General features: G+C 42.7%; 1 protein-coding gene across 1 annotated transcript; it reads left to right on the top strand.

Moving 5' to 3' along the window:
- Positions 1-567: 567 nt before the first annotated feature.
- Positions 568-4263, top strand: LOC115041242 (secretory carrier-associated membrane protein 5-like; the record flags this gene model as incomplete). The annotated part of the gene is made up of 5 exons (XM_029498580.1): positions 568-694; positions 2036-2192; positions 2921-3022; positions 3727-3844; positions 4084-4263. Coding segments are annotated over 5 exons (684 nt in total), but the record flags the coding sequence as incomplete, so codon positions are not given.
- Between the last annotated feature and the right edge of the window lie 9086 nt (positions 4264-13349).

Genomic DNA, 13349 nt, shown 5'->3' on the forward strand with positions numbered 1-13349 from the left:
TTTGTCTTTTCTGTTCACAGCGTTGATCAGAAAATATAATAACAGTCCAAAAGACGCCAGCTGTCGTCCGACTAGCAGCCGGAGTCCTTTCGGTGTCCGAAGCTTCCACCGGAGACCGACAGCGTGCGGAGAGAAAGCGGCCGCTTTCCGGAGCCGGTAAGCAGATTAGGGTTTCCGTCGGAGTCGGTAATTCCTGCCTGTGGTGGCCAGCGAGCCGCCGAATTGTCCCGCTGCCTCATTCGATCCATCAAAATGCTGGATACGAGTGCATCCGGCCTCCCTGTCTGAATGTGTGTGTGTGTGTGTGTGTGTGTGTGTGTGTGTGTGTGTGTGTGTGTGTGTGCTTTCACTTCACCTTTATCACCACCACTGAGAATGAAGTGTGAAATCAGCTGTAAGTGGCCACATCTACGGAGCTGCAGGGAATAAATCACCGTGCTTTCTCCTCTTTGGCAGGCTCAGGAGACTGAAGATCGACACTTTATCCACATGGCAGGTCAGTGATTACACACACACACACACACACAGTATCTGCTGCTGGACAAGTTCTGACTGCTATTTTTATATGTTGCAGAACCAAACTTCCCTCCACTACCTGGATTCATTCCGCTCAAGCCATGTTTCTACCAGGACTTTGATGAAATCCCAGAACAGCACCGCAGCATGTGCAAGAAAATGTACCACCTCTGGATGTGTAAGTGGCGTTGGGATGTTCAGCTGTTGTGCTGAGATCAGGCTACTGTTTCTTTAGAGGCTACAGCAAAGCGGCAAAAGGCCCTAAAAGGAGGTTGAAATCATCTGAATTCTCCTGGAGGTCCCATAAACCTCTTCTTCTCTGAGGTTAGCTCATGATAAGACGAGAAGGGCAACAGTTTACAAGGATCCTTTTGATCCAAAAAGATTCTTGTTTTTATTGGCCGAGACGGTTATATCCTGACTGGTTTATTTTCTAATGACTCATAGCACTGACCAGATGGCCTTGGTTTGAGCAGAGCAGTTAACTTTGGAATTGCGTTTAACAATTTTTGCCAGAGGCACTTTCATCAAAGTTTATTACGCCATAAACAAGCGATACAATGATATTTGTGATATTGCTCTGCTCTGGAAGCTTCACGCCCGTCTGTGGAGGCATGCAAGGGAGCCAAAGGCAGCGAGAGCGGCAAGAAAGCATCCAAAGCTGCTGCAGCGATGATGCATGAGCTGTGACATTCATTTAGCTGGTAGGAAAAGAACAACAAGCTGAATGCCAATAAAAAAAAAAAAAATTAATAAACAGCCATAAAGTTGCTGACACAACGTTGCAAATGATTTCAGTCAAATGAAGCAATTCAAGCATCATTCCTCCACAAACTGATTACAAACTATAAACTTACATAATGATCTCATGTTTGCATCGATAAAGAGAAATTTCTTGCTCTGGACTCGTTTATAACCCATTTTCTCTCCACAGGCATCCCCTATTTTGTAATTGATAAACATTTGCAGGTATTCAAAGTCCCAATTTGCTACTGGCTGTGCTGTTATTCTTATTTTCTCTGTAACAGTGGCGTGCACGTCCCTCTTCTTTTTGAATTTGCTAGTCACAATATTTTAAAATGTGCACGTATTGCATGCACGTTGCTTTTCACACGGCTTGAACTTTTGATCTTGATTTGTTCCTTCTTTCATTTGTCAAAGTCACTGTTTTTTGTATTTAAAGAGTTCACTTAATAGCTGTCATGTTGCAGCTGAGTCTCACGTTCTAATGTTCTCCGTAGACCAGGGTTCTAAATACACTGTGACATGTGAAAGAACATAGAACCAAAGCGCAAAGACTGCCAGAAAGGAGACGCACAAAAAGTCCGTTTGGGCAACACAGGCCATCTCTTATCAAGTCAAGTAAAAGTATAACATCATTTAAACATAATTTTAATGCTTGCTGTCTTCAGATTCACATTGGTTTCCAAATTTCTGTCTGCATGTGTGTCTACATGTACTGAAGAGTTTTCTTTTTTTGCGTCATTGCTTCAGCTCTCTCTTTTTGCGGCTCTTGCAGTGAATGGTGCCACACTCGCGGTGAATCTCATTGGCTGCTTTGCTTGGATGTTTGGTGGCGGCGGAGTGACCAACTTCGGACTGGCTATTATCTGGCTGCTCATGTTCACCCCTTGCTCTTATGTCTGTTGGTTCAGGCCCATCTACAAGGCCTTCAAGTAAGATACACACATTACTGTGATTCCTTCTTTATGTATCTATCTAAAAAAAAAAAAAAAAGCATGTTTGCTCCAATTTGGCCGATCAGAGGACGACAGTAGATGGCAAGACATTTCCTGCCAGGGAACCATTTTTGATGACGTTAATTTCTATCCATACTTTGAGAAACACACTGAGCCCAAAATCAAGAGGAACATTTTTTTTCCTCAGTCAAAGGACTGACTGTGCACGTGCATCTTAGCCTCGATCACAGATACTTACATACCTACATACTGTGAGGATGCTGGATGCGTCAGCCACTTTGGGAAGGCAGCACAAACTCATCATTTACTAGCGTGGCGTTGTCCTGTGAGGAGACAAAGGATGCAGCACTAACATGATGCTGCATCTCCGATGATTATAGACTGACGGAGCGTTGGCCGATATGCTGAATGGTAACCTGGAACAAAACGCAGAGTTCAGTTTGGTCTGTCAGCTGGTAGAAATATAATACATGCTTGGAGGTAACACAGACCTACAGAGGAAGAGCGCTGCCTCGATGCTCTGTCACACTGTCACACATAACACAACCGGCACAGCGGCGCACCAGGCCTCTCTTCAATAGCAGCACTCTGCACTTGACAACGCATACGTGGCAGAAAATATGAAGTGAAAATGAAATGAGTGAAAAAGGAAACTGGTGGTTTATCTGCGTAAATTTGAACTTTTGTTTGTTTTTCTTTCTCAGAAGTGACAGCTCCTTCAACTTCATGCTGTTCTTTTTTGTGTTCATGGCTCAAGTTGGCATCAGCATCATCCAGAGCATCGGCATCCCTGGATGGGGAGTCTGGTAAGGGTCAAAGATTTAGTCATATTTTTAACGGACACATTTATTCTCCTCTCTTTCAGATTTACTCATTAAAAAAGAGTTTTAATGTCAGTTTTTTCGAGGACAACTCTTTGGTGGCTCTTACGGCATTCATACTGAAATGTTACAAAGAAACCGCGGCAGTTAATGTGATTCAAGTATAGTAAATGTTACTGAAGTGATAAATTCAAGTTCAGAAGTTGGTTTTGAGAACACAACTAAATCTGTACTTGAATGAAATATTTTGAGTTCAAGCAGGAAGTCCAGACAGGTAGACTTTTTTTTAAAGACCTTGTCCGCTGCTTTCATTAACATGACAGTGATGGACCATTAGAAATTGCCCTCATATAACATTTATGATGGCCAAGTTATTAGATTTTGAGAGGCCGTTAAAAAGCTCCTCAAAATGTCACCTGACTCAGGCTGATGAACAAAAATTACTATTATGACAGCCGCCATAAAGTTTATAAATGCCACCATGTGCAATTGGGTATCCTCATGCATGAGCTATAAAACTTTTAAACTTTATATCAAAGCACTTAAAACCCACAAAGTTATTGTCATTTAACATCCAGATGTTCAGCGGTAGAATCATAAGAAACACCAGACAATCTAACAACAGACGATAACAGTTCACATTGTGTTTCGATTCGTTTGTGTTAAAGTTCGTGTCTGTCCTTTTTCAGTGGCTGGCTGGCTACCATCTCTTTCTTCAGCTACAATATTTTGATTGCACTGATCATGCTGGTCCCGACCATCATGTTCACTGCTGTGGCCTCCCTCTCCTTCATTGCCCTCACTAGAGTAAGGCTTGAATGGAATAAATGATCATTTTCTGTCTTCTGTCCGATGCTGCAGCTGTTTTTGTATTTTTGTATCGGGGTTTCATGATGCTAAGTAAAACAAACAAACAAACAAAAAAACTCCACAGTTCTAAATAGGACTTATTGCTAAGAGATAATCACTAATAACTCTAAAAATCTGCACGACGTTATCAGCTAAATCAATGAACAGCACTAACCTTAACTTGTACGTTTCCGCAGATCCATAATTTCTACCGTGGCAGCGGGGCCAGCATGACCAAAGCTCAGGAGGAGTGGACCACCGGAGCCTGGAAGAACCCCCACGTCCAGGCAGCAGCGCAGGAGGCGGCCATGGGGGCAGCAGCCGGAGCCATGCAGAATCAGTACTCCAGCCCGCAATACAGTGACAACCAGATGTAGCCCTCTAAAACAAAGAGGTGACACTTATGCCAAAGTTTGGAGGTGGCAGAGTACGGAAGGGTTAGGAAGAGCGTCTGAGTAGCTTTGAATGTGTTGTACTTTAGTGGCTCCATTATGAGAGCTATGAGCTTTGTGTTGATGTACAGACCTTCCAGTTTTTACAAAAGAAAATATCTTTTTTTTTTTTTTTTTAAATACAATAATGTTGTACACCAAGGATAAATTATTTAGTGTCAATCTACGTATTTATATATGTGTTTGTATGAATTATCTATAATTATAAACTATTTAGGTTGTAATATCTTTCATTTCTAAACTTCAGGGTAAACCAGAAATCCACTCTAATTTTGTAACTTCATTTTAAACGACTCTTCTTCTTTCTATGAAACGGTTTCCTGATGTTTCTATGCAGTTTATTGGTGCTTGCACGGTGAACTCAGAGAATGTTGCTGTCTGAAGCAGTAAATTTGATGCCTCTCTGATGTACTTGAAGCTTCCTGTTGACACGTCTACCTGCACTGAAAACGTCAGATTTACATCCAAGATGAACAAACTTGTGTTTCATTAGTTCTATGTGAGTAGAGTGAAAGTAGTCGGTTTACTTTCTGTAGCTTTGGGCCAAATGCCAGTCGAGCATGCCCCCCCCCCCTCTTTTTTTTTAAAGGCGCTGATGAATGCAGTGTTGAGGAGATAACCTTCCTGCTGTTGTGTAGCTGTCTGACCACAGAGGGGCGCTGATGGCTTTAGTGTGAAATAAAAAGCTCCAACATGTACACATTACCTTCATTCATCCTTCACAGATCACCGTCTGCATTTATGGTTGTTCTCTCTATTTGCTGTCTCACTTTCTCTACGAGACTCGTTTCTTTCATCTTCATCGCCGTCAGACGGAACGAGGCCTGTGGAAATCAAGGTAATCACTAAACAGCTACCCACAAGCACAAATGTAACGTGATGTGCTATTTTTGGGATGCATTTGCTCTATTTAGCAGCAGTCTGCGCCTCACAGATACAGGTCCAAACATCATTTGGAGAGGCTAAGTAGCTGAGCACCTCCAGGACAGCTGGCAGCGACTGGAGCATTGTTGCACGGCTGACCTTTTGGTTAGCACCACACACATTCAAAGTTAGGCACCATATTAAGAAATGATTTCCTAAATGATGAACCTTCAAAAGTTTTGGCATGAGACGCCACACTAAGAAAACACACATAATGTTTCATTTCATTTAATTATGTGTATTATGTGCATTTCCAATATATGCATTACAATAAAGAGGCACTTTACTTTTCACTTGACAGTTTCTCTTTTTCACTTCATCATGAGATGACGGGTCTCGGTGCATTAGGCAGCCTTGTTTGAATAAAATGGTATGTATCAAAATCGTAATGAGCTGCTAAGTTTAATATCCACAGATTTGAAATAGTTTGTTATATCATTATTGAGCAGTTGCGTGAGGAGGTTGCTTTGCTTTGAGCATATTTGTTTCTTATCTGAGTGTTTTGTCATGTTTGCCCCATTTAATCAAGACATTTTACTCAATCATTAAAGTGTGATTTTAAATTGTTTCCAATACATTACACACAGCAAATGGTTCCACAGCTACGTATAAACACTGACAACATGGAGATGAAAAAGAGGAGTTATGTTGTTTTCCTTCAGGTGGCAGTATTGGTCCTCTGTAGCTGTTCCCCGGTCACACTGTCCTTCCACCAGGGGCGCTATATGACATGTTTCTCTTCCCATTTGTTTGTTTACGGAGTCCAGAATTTTGACATAGTTTGGGTGATAGTTGGGAGTCATATTTGGTCAAATGTAAGAAAAAAAATGCACATATAAATCTATATCATCCTGAGAACCAGCTACTCATTTCTGTCCTCTGTAGTGGACATTAGTTTTTGCTTGATTCCTTTAATACTTTCAGACGCACCTGACGCAGAAGATAAAACATTCAAACGTGCAGAGATTTCCTCTCTGCGTGTTTGAATGTTTTATGTTTGACATCAATTGATGCCTTGTTGTCCACCCCACACTTAATTTATCCCCAGAAAGTCAAAATGTAAACACCTTTTGTCTTCCTGGGTCTCCGGAGGATATATAAATATATAGACATATATGTGAATTTGAAATGGATTTGTATCCTCCTCCTCTTTTTGCAAATGATAGAATTGCTCTGTGTGAAATTATTCAACAATATAGATACCCAGAGGACCCACCAACAGCCACTAACAAACGCTGTAATTGCCATATACACGGAAATCTCTCGTGACAAGCTGTGACAGCAAAGACTTGTGCGTTCAGGTAGACAGGAGCGGTTGACAGCTACAGAATATATTCATTGATTCATGACAAATCAAATGCTTTCTCCGTGTACTCCTTTCTCTCAGGCCACAGAATGGGAGGAAAACCATTTGAGTGCATGCCTCTTGTCATTTAACTCAATAATTTACCTTAGGAAGGCTTTACGGCGGGTAACGCTTTGTCTTTTTGTGAGATTCCCACACTAGCCAGGGAACTCTTGGGCAAGCTGGTTAATAGTCCCTGCCTATAATGTGAGTGGTGTGGTGGTTTTTAACTGCCAAGCTGAAAACAGAAGCGGTTGGTTTATATTCCTGTGTTGCAAAGTTTAATGTTTGGTGCTGCTCTTGTGGCCTGGAGTGGAATTTTAAAGCCTTTTAACTGGAAAAAAAAAACAAACAAATACAAACCAACAACAACAAAAAAAAAAAACAAACACAAAAACAGCTGTTGCATCTGGAGGGTAAGCGATTTGGAAGAGGTGGAGGGGGGGCACATAAAGGGCACGGTATGACCAAAGCTGACATAGCACAGAGGGCCTTTGTGTTTTATTTCTCAGGAGAGATGGCGCTGGAGTGGCCTTTAACTCTTAACTCACACAGACACACACACTCCCATCACCATCTGGACAAAGTTGTACAGAGCTGGATTCATGCACTCACAGAGCCACACATTTATGCTCATGTAACACAGAGACACACACGTGCACATGGAGCCGGGGTGCTAACACCCACTCGGACCTCCTGAGGGTGAAGCCTTCACAGTTCAGCCGAGGGGCAGGATTAAGAGGGAAGCACTCTATTTATTCATACAGAGCTGAACGCCCTGTGTGATGCTGACCATTACCATCCGGCACGAAGTCCTTTGACTTCACTTTTCTTATCCTGTTCCATTTCTCCTGATGTCCCTCAGCACCTGAATTCACCTGTACTCATCAGGCAGTTTGAAATTCACTGTAGACAAAGTTGACTTGGACTAATCGTCAGCACATGACAAGAATCCGAAGTAAATATTTAGACTGATTTTGACAAATGACCCAAAGAAACAGACGGCAATCAAATCCGTGGGCGTGAATCAGCTAACTCTGCCTCTGTGCGTGTGCATCTGCAGCCCGAGTTTTGCAAATGGTGTGGTTAATCATTAAGTTGGCTTAAATGGAACAAAAGTAAAATAAGAGTTCGCTTGCAAAATGCTCCATTTTCTTCTCTGTAAAGTGGTTCCTGTTAATAATGGCTCTTACATCTAGTGACCCCAGAGTGCCCCTGCCTTTGTGCACTGGCTGATCCTGCTGCAAGAAGCCATTAGTAACGCAGCTGCAACAAGAACTAAAGCAAAGAATTTGTCTGGAATCATCAAAAGTTCGTTGTGCCTTGAAATAGACTTTCATCCCTGATGTGAAAGTAAACAACAAGAAAAAATTCAAATGTGTTCATGATACATGTGATGGTGATCTTATAGCACAATCACTATTTCTGCTAACTGTGCTAAAGGTGTGTGATTTTTTTTAATCACTGCAGCGCTGAAACTGAGCAGAAGCTTATTTCATTCTATATTTCACCACAATGAAAAATCTGTCCACTCAATGTGGCGCCGTGCCAATCGTCAATCTTTTGTGCCAGGCAAGTTTCTCCCATTTGAACTGAGCTATGCTAAACTAAGTTATGCCAAGATATGATCCTGCAGCTAGCAGTTAGCAATCGTGGTATTGATGTACTTGTCTAAGTTCCACATGCAGCTTATGTGCATTTCCAAAAATGTCAAAATATTCCTTTCACAGCAAACTGACATCTGACATTCAACTTTGGAACTACAACGATGGTTCAGTCCCAGTTGGACTTTGATATTTTTTATTGACACACACTCAAACAAACACAAATCAGCAGCTCTCAAAAGCCGTTGGATTCGTGCATCACGAGAGGAATCAGAGCATCCACCCAGCTACTAAGGAGGGGTCACCCAGCTGTCTGGAGCGGGGCCATGTTACTCAGCTACAGCGAGGGAGTGCTGCTGCCACCAGCCTGTGAAATCACCGATCTGATGATGGGAGTCGTCCTCCTGACAGCACAGGAAACGGTGACAGTGGAGGTTGGAGAATGAGTCTGGTGAAATATGGGCCTGTCAGAGGGGAGAGAGGCTGAGCACAGTGGCGCAGGGCCGTCACTCCCCGTGGCTGACTTCATCATTGATGCTCCCTACGGAGCTGATGGAGGTGCGGATGATGGAGCTCGAGGTTTTGTGAGGACCCGATTAAGGCTGTAAGCCTATCTTCCGTCTACAAGATCTCCTCATTTGTTCCAATTGCCTGGGGCTATAAACACGAATACCCCAACTTCAATTTCTGTCTTTCAAGGAGGGAAAGCCTTAATGAGAATTTATCGCCCTGTTGTTGTAACGGTGTGGACTCCCGGGGCCCCATTTGCATACTCCTTCAAATTGATGAGTAGATAAAGTGAGGGAAGTAAGTTGCAAGAAAGTGTGCTTTTTTTTTGTTTTTTTTTTCTACAGATGACGCCAAAGACAAGCCAGATGTTTCAGCGGCGGGGCAGGTGGTATTTAAACTGTCAGGCGGTGCACTTGAGTGTATCTTGCGCCTGTGACATGAGATGCTTCTTTGCCCCGTATAAAGCCCGTCGCTTTCCGATGTGGAGTGTTAACACAAGAAGTGAAATGTTTGTTAACTCAGATATATACGGTGGTGTCAGCTCTGTGTAAAGTGTGCGAAGGATGAGCTATTATCAAAACAAATGAGCCAGCAACCGCAGCTGCATGTAAATCAGAACACTGCTTTTTTCCCCTCACGATTCAAATGTCCTCAGCCATTTACTATCTCCCAGCCAGCGCTTTCTCATCTACCTCTATTCTTCCTTTACATAGCCAGCCTTTCCTCTTTCCTCTCCCATGCAGCAATGTGTTTATCCCTACGGAAATGAAGATTTCTTCACATCTTTATTCATTTAATTAGGTTGCAAAGCAGAGCTACAGCCAGAAGATGAATTACCTGTGGCCTTGATATTGTGCCATAGAGTCTCTACACAGTAGGCTCTGCAGAAATTAGACCTTAAGTCTGGAGGTGGGCTTTTTGGCAATGTCGGCTTACAGACTAGTCCCTATTTTCTCTTTCCACTAAATTCAATTATCCTCACATAAACCTGCTGGAGTGGAGAGTGGAGGTCTCAAATCGTGTCTTTCATCCCCGTCTCATCGTAGGGCGGCTCAATTAGGGTGGAGCAGTTTGACTCTTTGTCAACAGTTAGTCATTTGATTAATATGGAGGAAAAGTGGAACTAGTTTACTTTGGAACTTTGCTGGACCCAGAAGATGTCAGGACGTCAGTCTTATGTTTATATGATTTACATCCACAAATCTTCACCATCACCATAAAAGAAATACAAAATTGTCTCAGACGAAGTCCAAACTGATAAATAAACACATGAATCCAGTAAAAGCTTAATTAAACTCCTTCACATGAAACTTGCTGATTGCAGAGGCAATAGCACCCCAAACAAAAGGTCGGATTAAATGCAAACAATAATTGGAATATAAATGCAAACACTCCCTCGTGTTGTGACCTCAGCATGAACCAACACACGCACTGGCTTTGGCTAAAAAAGCTAAAAGTTGTTAAAGTTTTTATTATGCACCGCATGAGTGAAATCAATGTCAGATCAACGACACTCTCTGTGCACAGGGAAGGAAAAATAGAAAAGGCGAGGATTGGAGGAGGAACACCATTTTGGAGCCTAATGATATTTTTTTGAGGCAGAAATTACACTCGGCCAGGATTTTTATTAGGAACACCTGCACACCAGCTCATTCATGCAAATACCCCATCAGCCAATAATGCGTCATCAGTGCAGGGTGGAAATTTATGTTAAAACTGGTTACGACTTTGAGTTTATGTTCACATCAAACAACAGAATGGAGAAACGTGATCTCGGTGACTTTAACGGTGTTGTTGTCCTTATGAATGGACTTTTCACACTCCACACCATCTAAACTCTGATAGTTTACATCCAATTTAAGGCCGGGGGAAAAGAAATAGTCTGGTATGATGAATCCAGATGTCTGCAGAGGAACACACATGAATCCCAGCCAGCTTTGGGTCAACAGCCCAGACATGTTCAAAATGACTAAATTATAATACCAATGAGCCAAACAGCAGAAACAGAACAAAAGATATGGCCTTCTGATTATCTATGCCTGCATATGCACAGAGGCAGTTGTTGAGGTTTTCAGCTGGGAATGCTTCATTACTCTCACTGAAAACACACACACACAGCACACAGCAGGACAACACTGTTCTGTTCTGCTAGATCATGGCAAAAGGGTCCATCACCAAAGGCTCCTGCACGTTCTGTGTTGACGGACAGGAAAGCTTAAGTCCCAGATTCTCAGCTTCTGCTCCTCGTTTAGCTTTTAACATGTCGTAAAAAACAGAAAAGCCGTGGCAGCGTGAGCAATATACATTAAAAGTCAAAGGCGAATCAATAAAAGCCTTTATATGGCCGGAGAAAGGAGACAAATTATTGTGATCACAGTTCCTGTCCCTGCTGCATTTTTTGTCAAGTCGTCGTCAAACTTGGTGCAACTCTCTAGACAGGGCGACAGTTGTTACCCCACAGTGCTGTGCCACGGGTTACAGGTATTCCATCTCAATAAGGCACATCTTGTAAATCTAAATCACAAAACAAAACGGCCCAGGGTCACAGAGTCCATCAGGGACTGAATGGCTGCATTTCCAGTCTCAGGATGGGGCGCCATGTTTCATCACTGGCTGGCTGATGCCAGTTATAAAAGGCGGAGGAGGGTGGTGCTGTATTTTGGGTAAGAGGGTAGCTGCTGCTGCTGCGGGTCAAATGAGCATCCTCAGGATCCGTGCTGTTGCTCTGCTTGTCTTCTTTGGGGACAGCAGAGCTCGTCCTTGTTAGAAATCTGCCTCTTCATTTTTAAACTAGGTTATTAGCCAAGTTAGCCTTCTGACACAAATACTTATCCATCTAAACTATCAAAAGGGCCTACGCACAGAGTAACCAACACCAACAAACACAGGTCTGATTCTGCAGCAACTTCAAGCCACTGCTGCCGAGTCAGAAGGCAAAAGTTAAGTTAAACTGCTTCCATGAACAATCGGTGACCCTCGAACCTCCTCAGTCACTAGAAATGAATCCACCTTTAAGAGATTTGACTGAGGCTGACTATATGAAGCAGATCAACACGAAAGAGTTTCTCACAGCAGTCTTGTGGACTCATGGAAACAGAGAGATGGCCGAACCAGCATTGGTGTGGTGTGAAGTAGCCTTACTTACTCATTCTTTTCTATTTGGCACAGTTTTTACTGCTTGCGTATGAGCACATCCTCGTGAGCTCGGCCGAGCCGAACGTGATGAAGGTGACAGATGAACACCTGACACAACTGGCCTGTATCCATCACAGATCTGCAGGGTTTGACTTCTGGTCCTCCACCATCGCAGCTATTACCCTGCTCCAATTTGCAGCCCACATTTGGTCATGACTGACTTTAGATCACGGGAAAGGTGTTTCCTTGTGTTTTTCCATTACACCCATGTTTTTTTTTTTTGTTTTTTTTTTTTTGTGTGTGTGTGTGTGTGATGACGTCCTTTTTTTTTTTTTTTTAATTTAATGACGTTTCGCCACTGAGAATACTGGAAGATCTAATCAGTGCTGCTTCGCTTCACTTGATCTGTTTCCTCAATTTGGCTGCAAGCTTGCAGCTGCAAAAATGTTTGTTGCTTTACATGGTTTTACTGGTAAAGTAAATGTAGCTTGATGGTGGTGGGGGGGTATTCATCTTGGGGGTCTTTATCTCTCTCCCTGGGGTTCTTTTCTCTGTTGATGATCGGACAAAACAGCTCGCTGCTCCAAGCGGAATATTTACATATGTAATGGGTTTGCTCCTGTCATGTTGCAACTTGATCTCTGCACAGACGAGAATCTTTCCCTTTTTATTTTTTTTTTTCTTGTTGCCTGACTTCTCTTGGGATGGACCCCCCAGTGAAGAAAGCTTATAGTTACATAGAAGATCTAACCCAGGTTTAACTCTTGGATCAAGAAGGGCACTGATGCTGCACATGCTGTCAGATAATCAGCATCATCTGACTCCAGCAATCACAGCAAGCTGTTCTGACCGTTTATACCAACACATTGTGCCACTGTGTCCCCCCCAGCCGCCTCCTGTTCCACCCTCTTACCAGCACCCTTGCGTTGGATATCTCTGTCATCATGTGTATTACATATCTCAACAATGCGGTATGTCTGCTGGGTTTTCTTCTGTACACCCCTCGTGGGTATGTTTAGGTCCTCCGCTCAGAATGTCAGACTGTTTGGATTCGTTTGGGAAACACCCTCTAGCTCATTTCCGATGAATGCAATTACATATTCCTAAAAAAAAAGTCTTGAATTCAATGCTGCAATGTGTCCTTTTAATTACCAGCAACATGAACGTGAAGCCAGCGATTCGAAGGAGGTTCCTTTAGGACACTGTGTATCAGGGCTTATACATTCCCATTAAAGAATATAAGACTTTACCAGCAGCTGCATGAAAATATGTGCTAGCAAAACAGACTCACAAAAATGGATCTGTAGCTGAAATGTTTCAGCGGGCCAGGCAAAGTCTTTTTTTGGAAACGTAATACACGAAACAATTCAACACATCATCTAGTTTCTCCGTCCCTCATTAGGTGTTATCCATCTCTGTCACACACTTACACACGCCAAAATATACATCGACACACACAAGCTAATCAACATAAACACGTATGTTCAAAGTCA

The sequence above is a fragment of the Echeneis naucrates genome, chromosome 3, assembly GCF_900963305.1.
Source record: "Echeneis naucrates chromosome 3, fEcheNa1.1, whole genome shotgun sequence".
NCBI classification, from domain to species: domain Eukaryota; kingdom Metazoa; phylum Chordata; class Actinopteri; order Carangiformes; family Echeneidae; genus Echeneis; species Echeneis naucrates.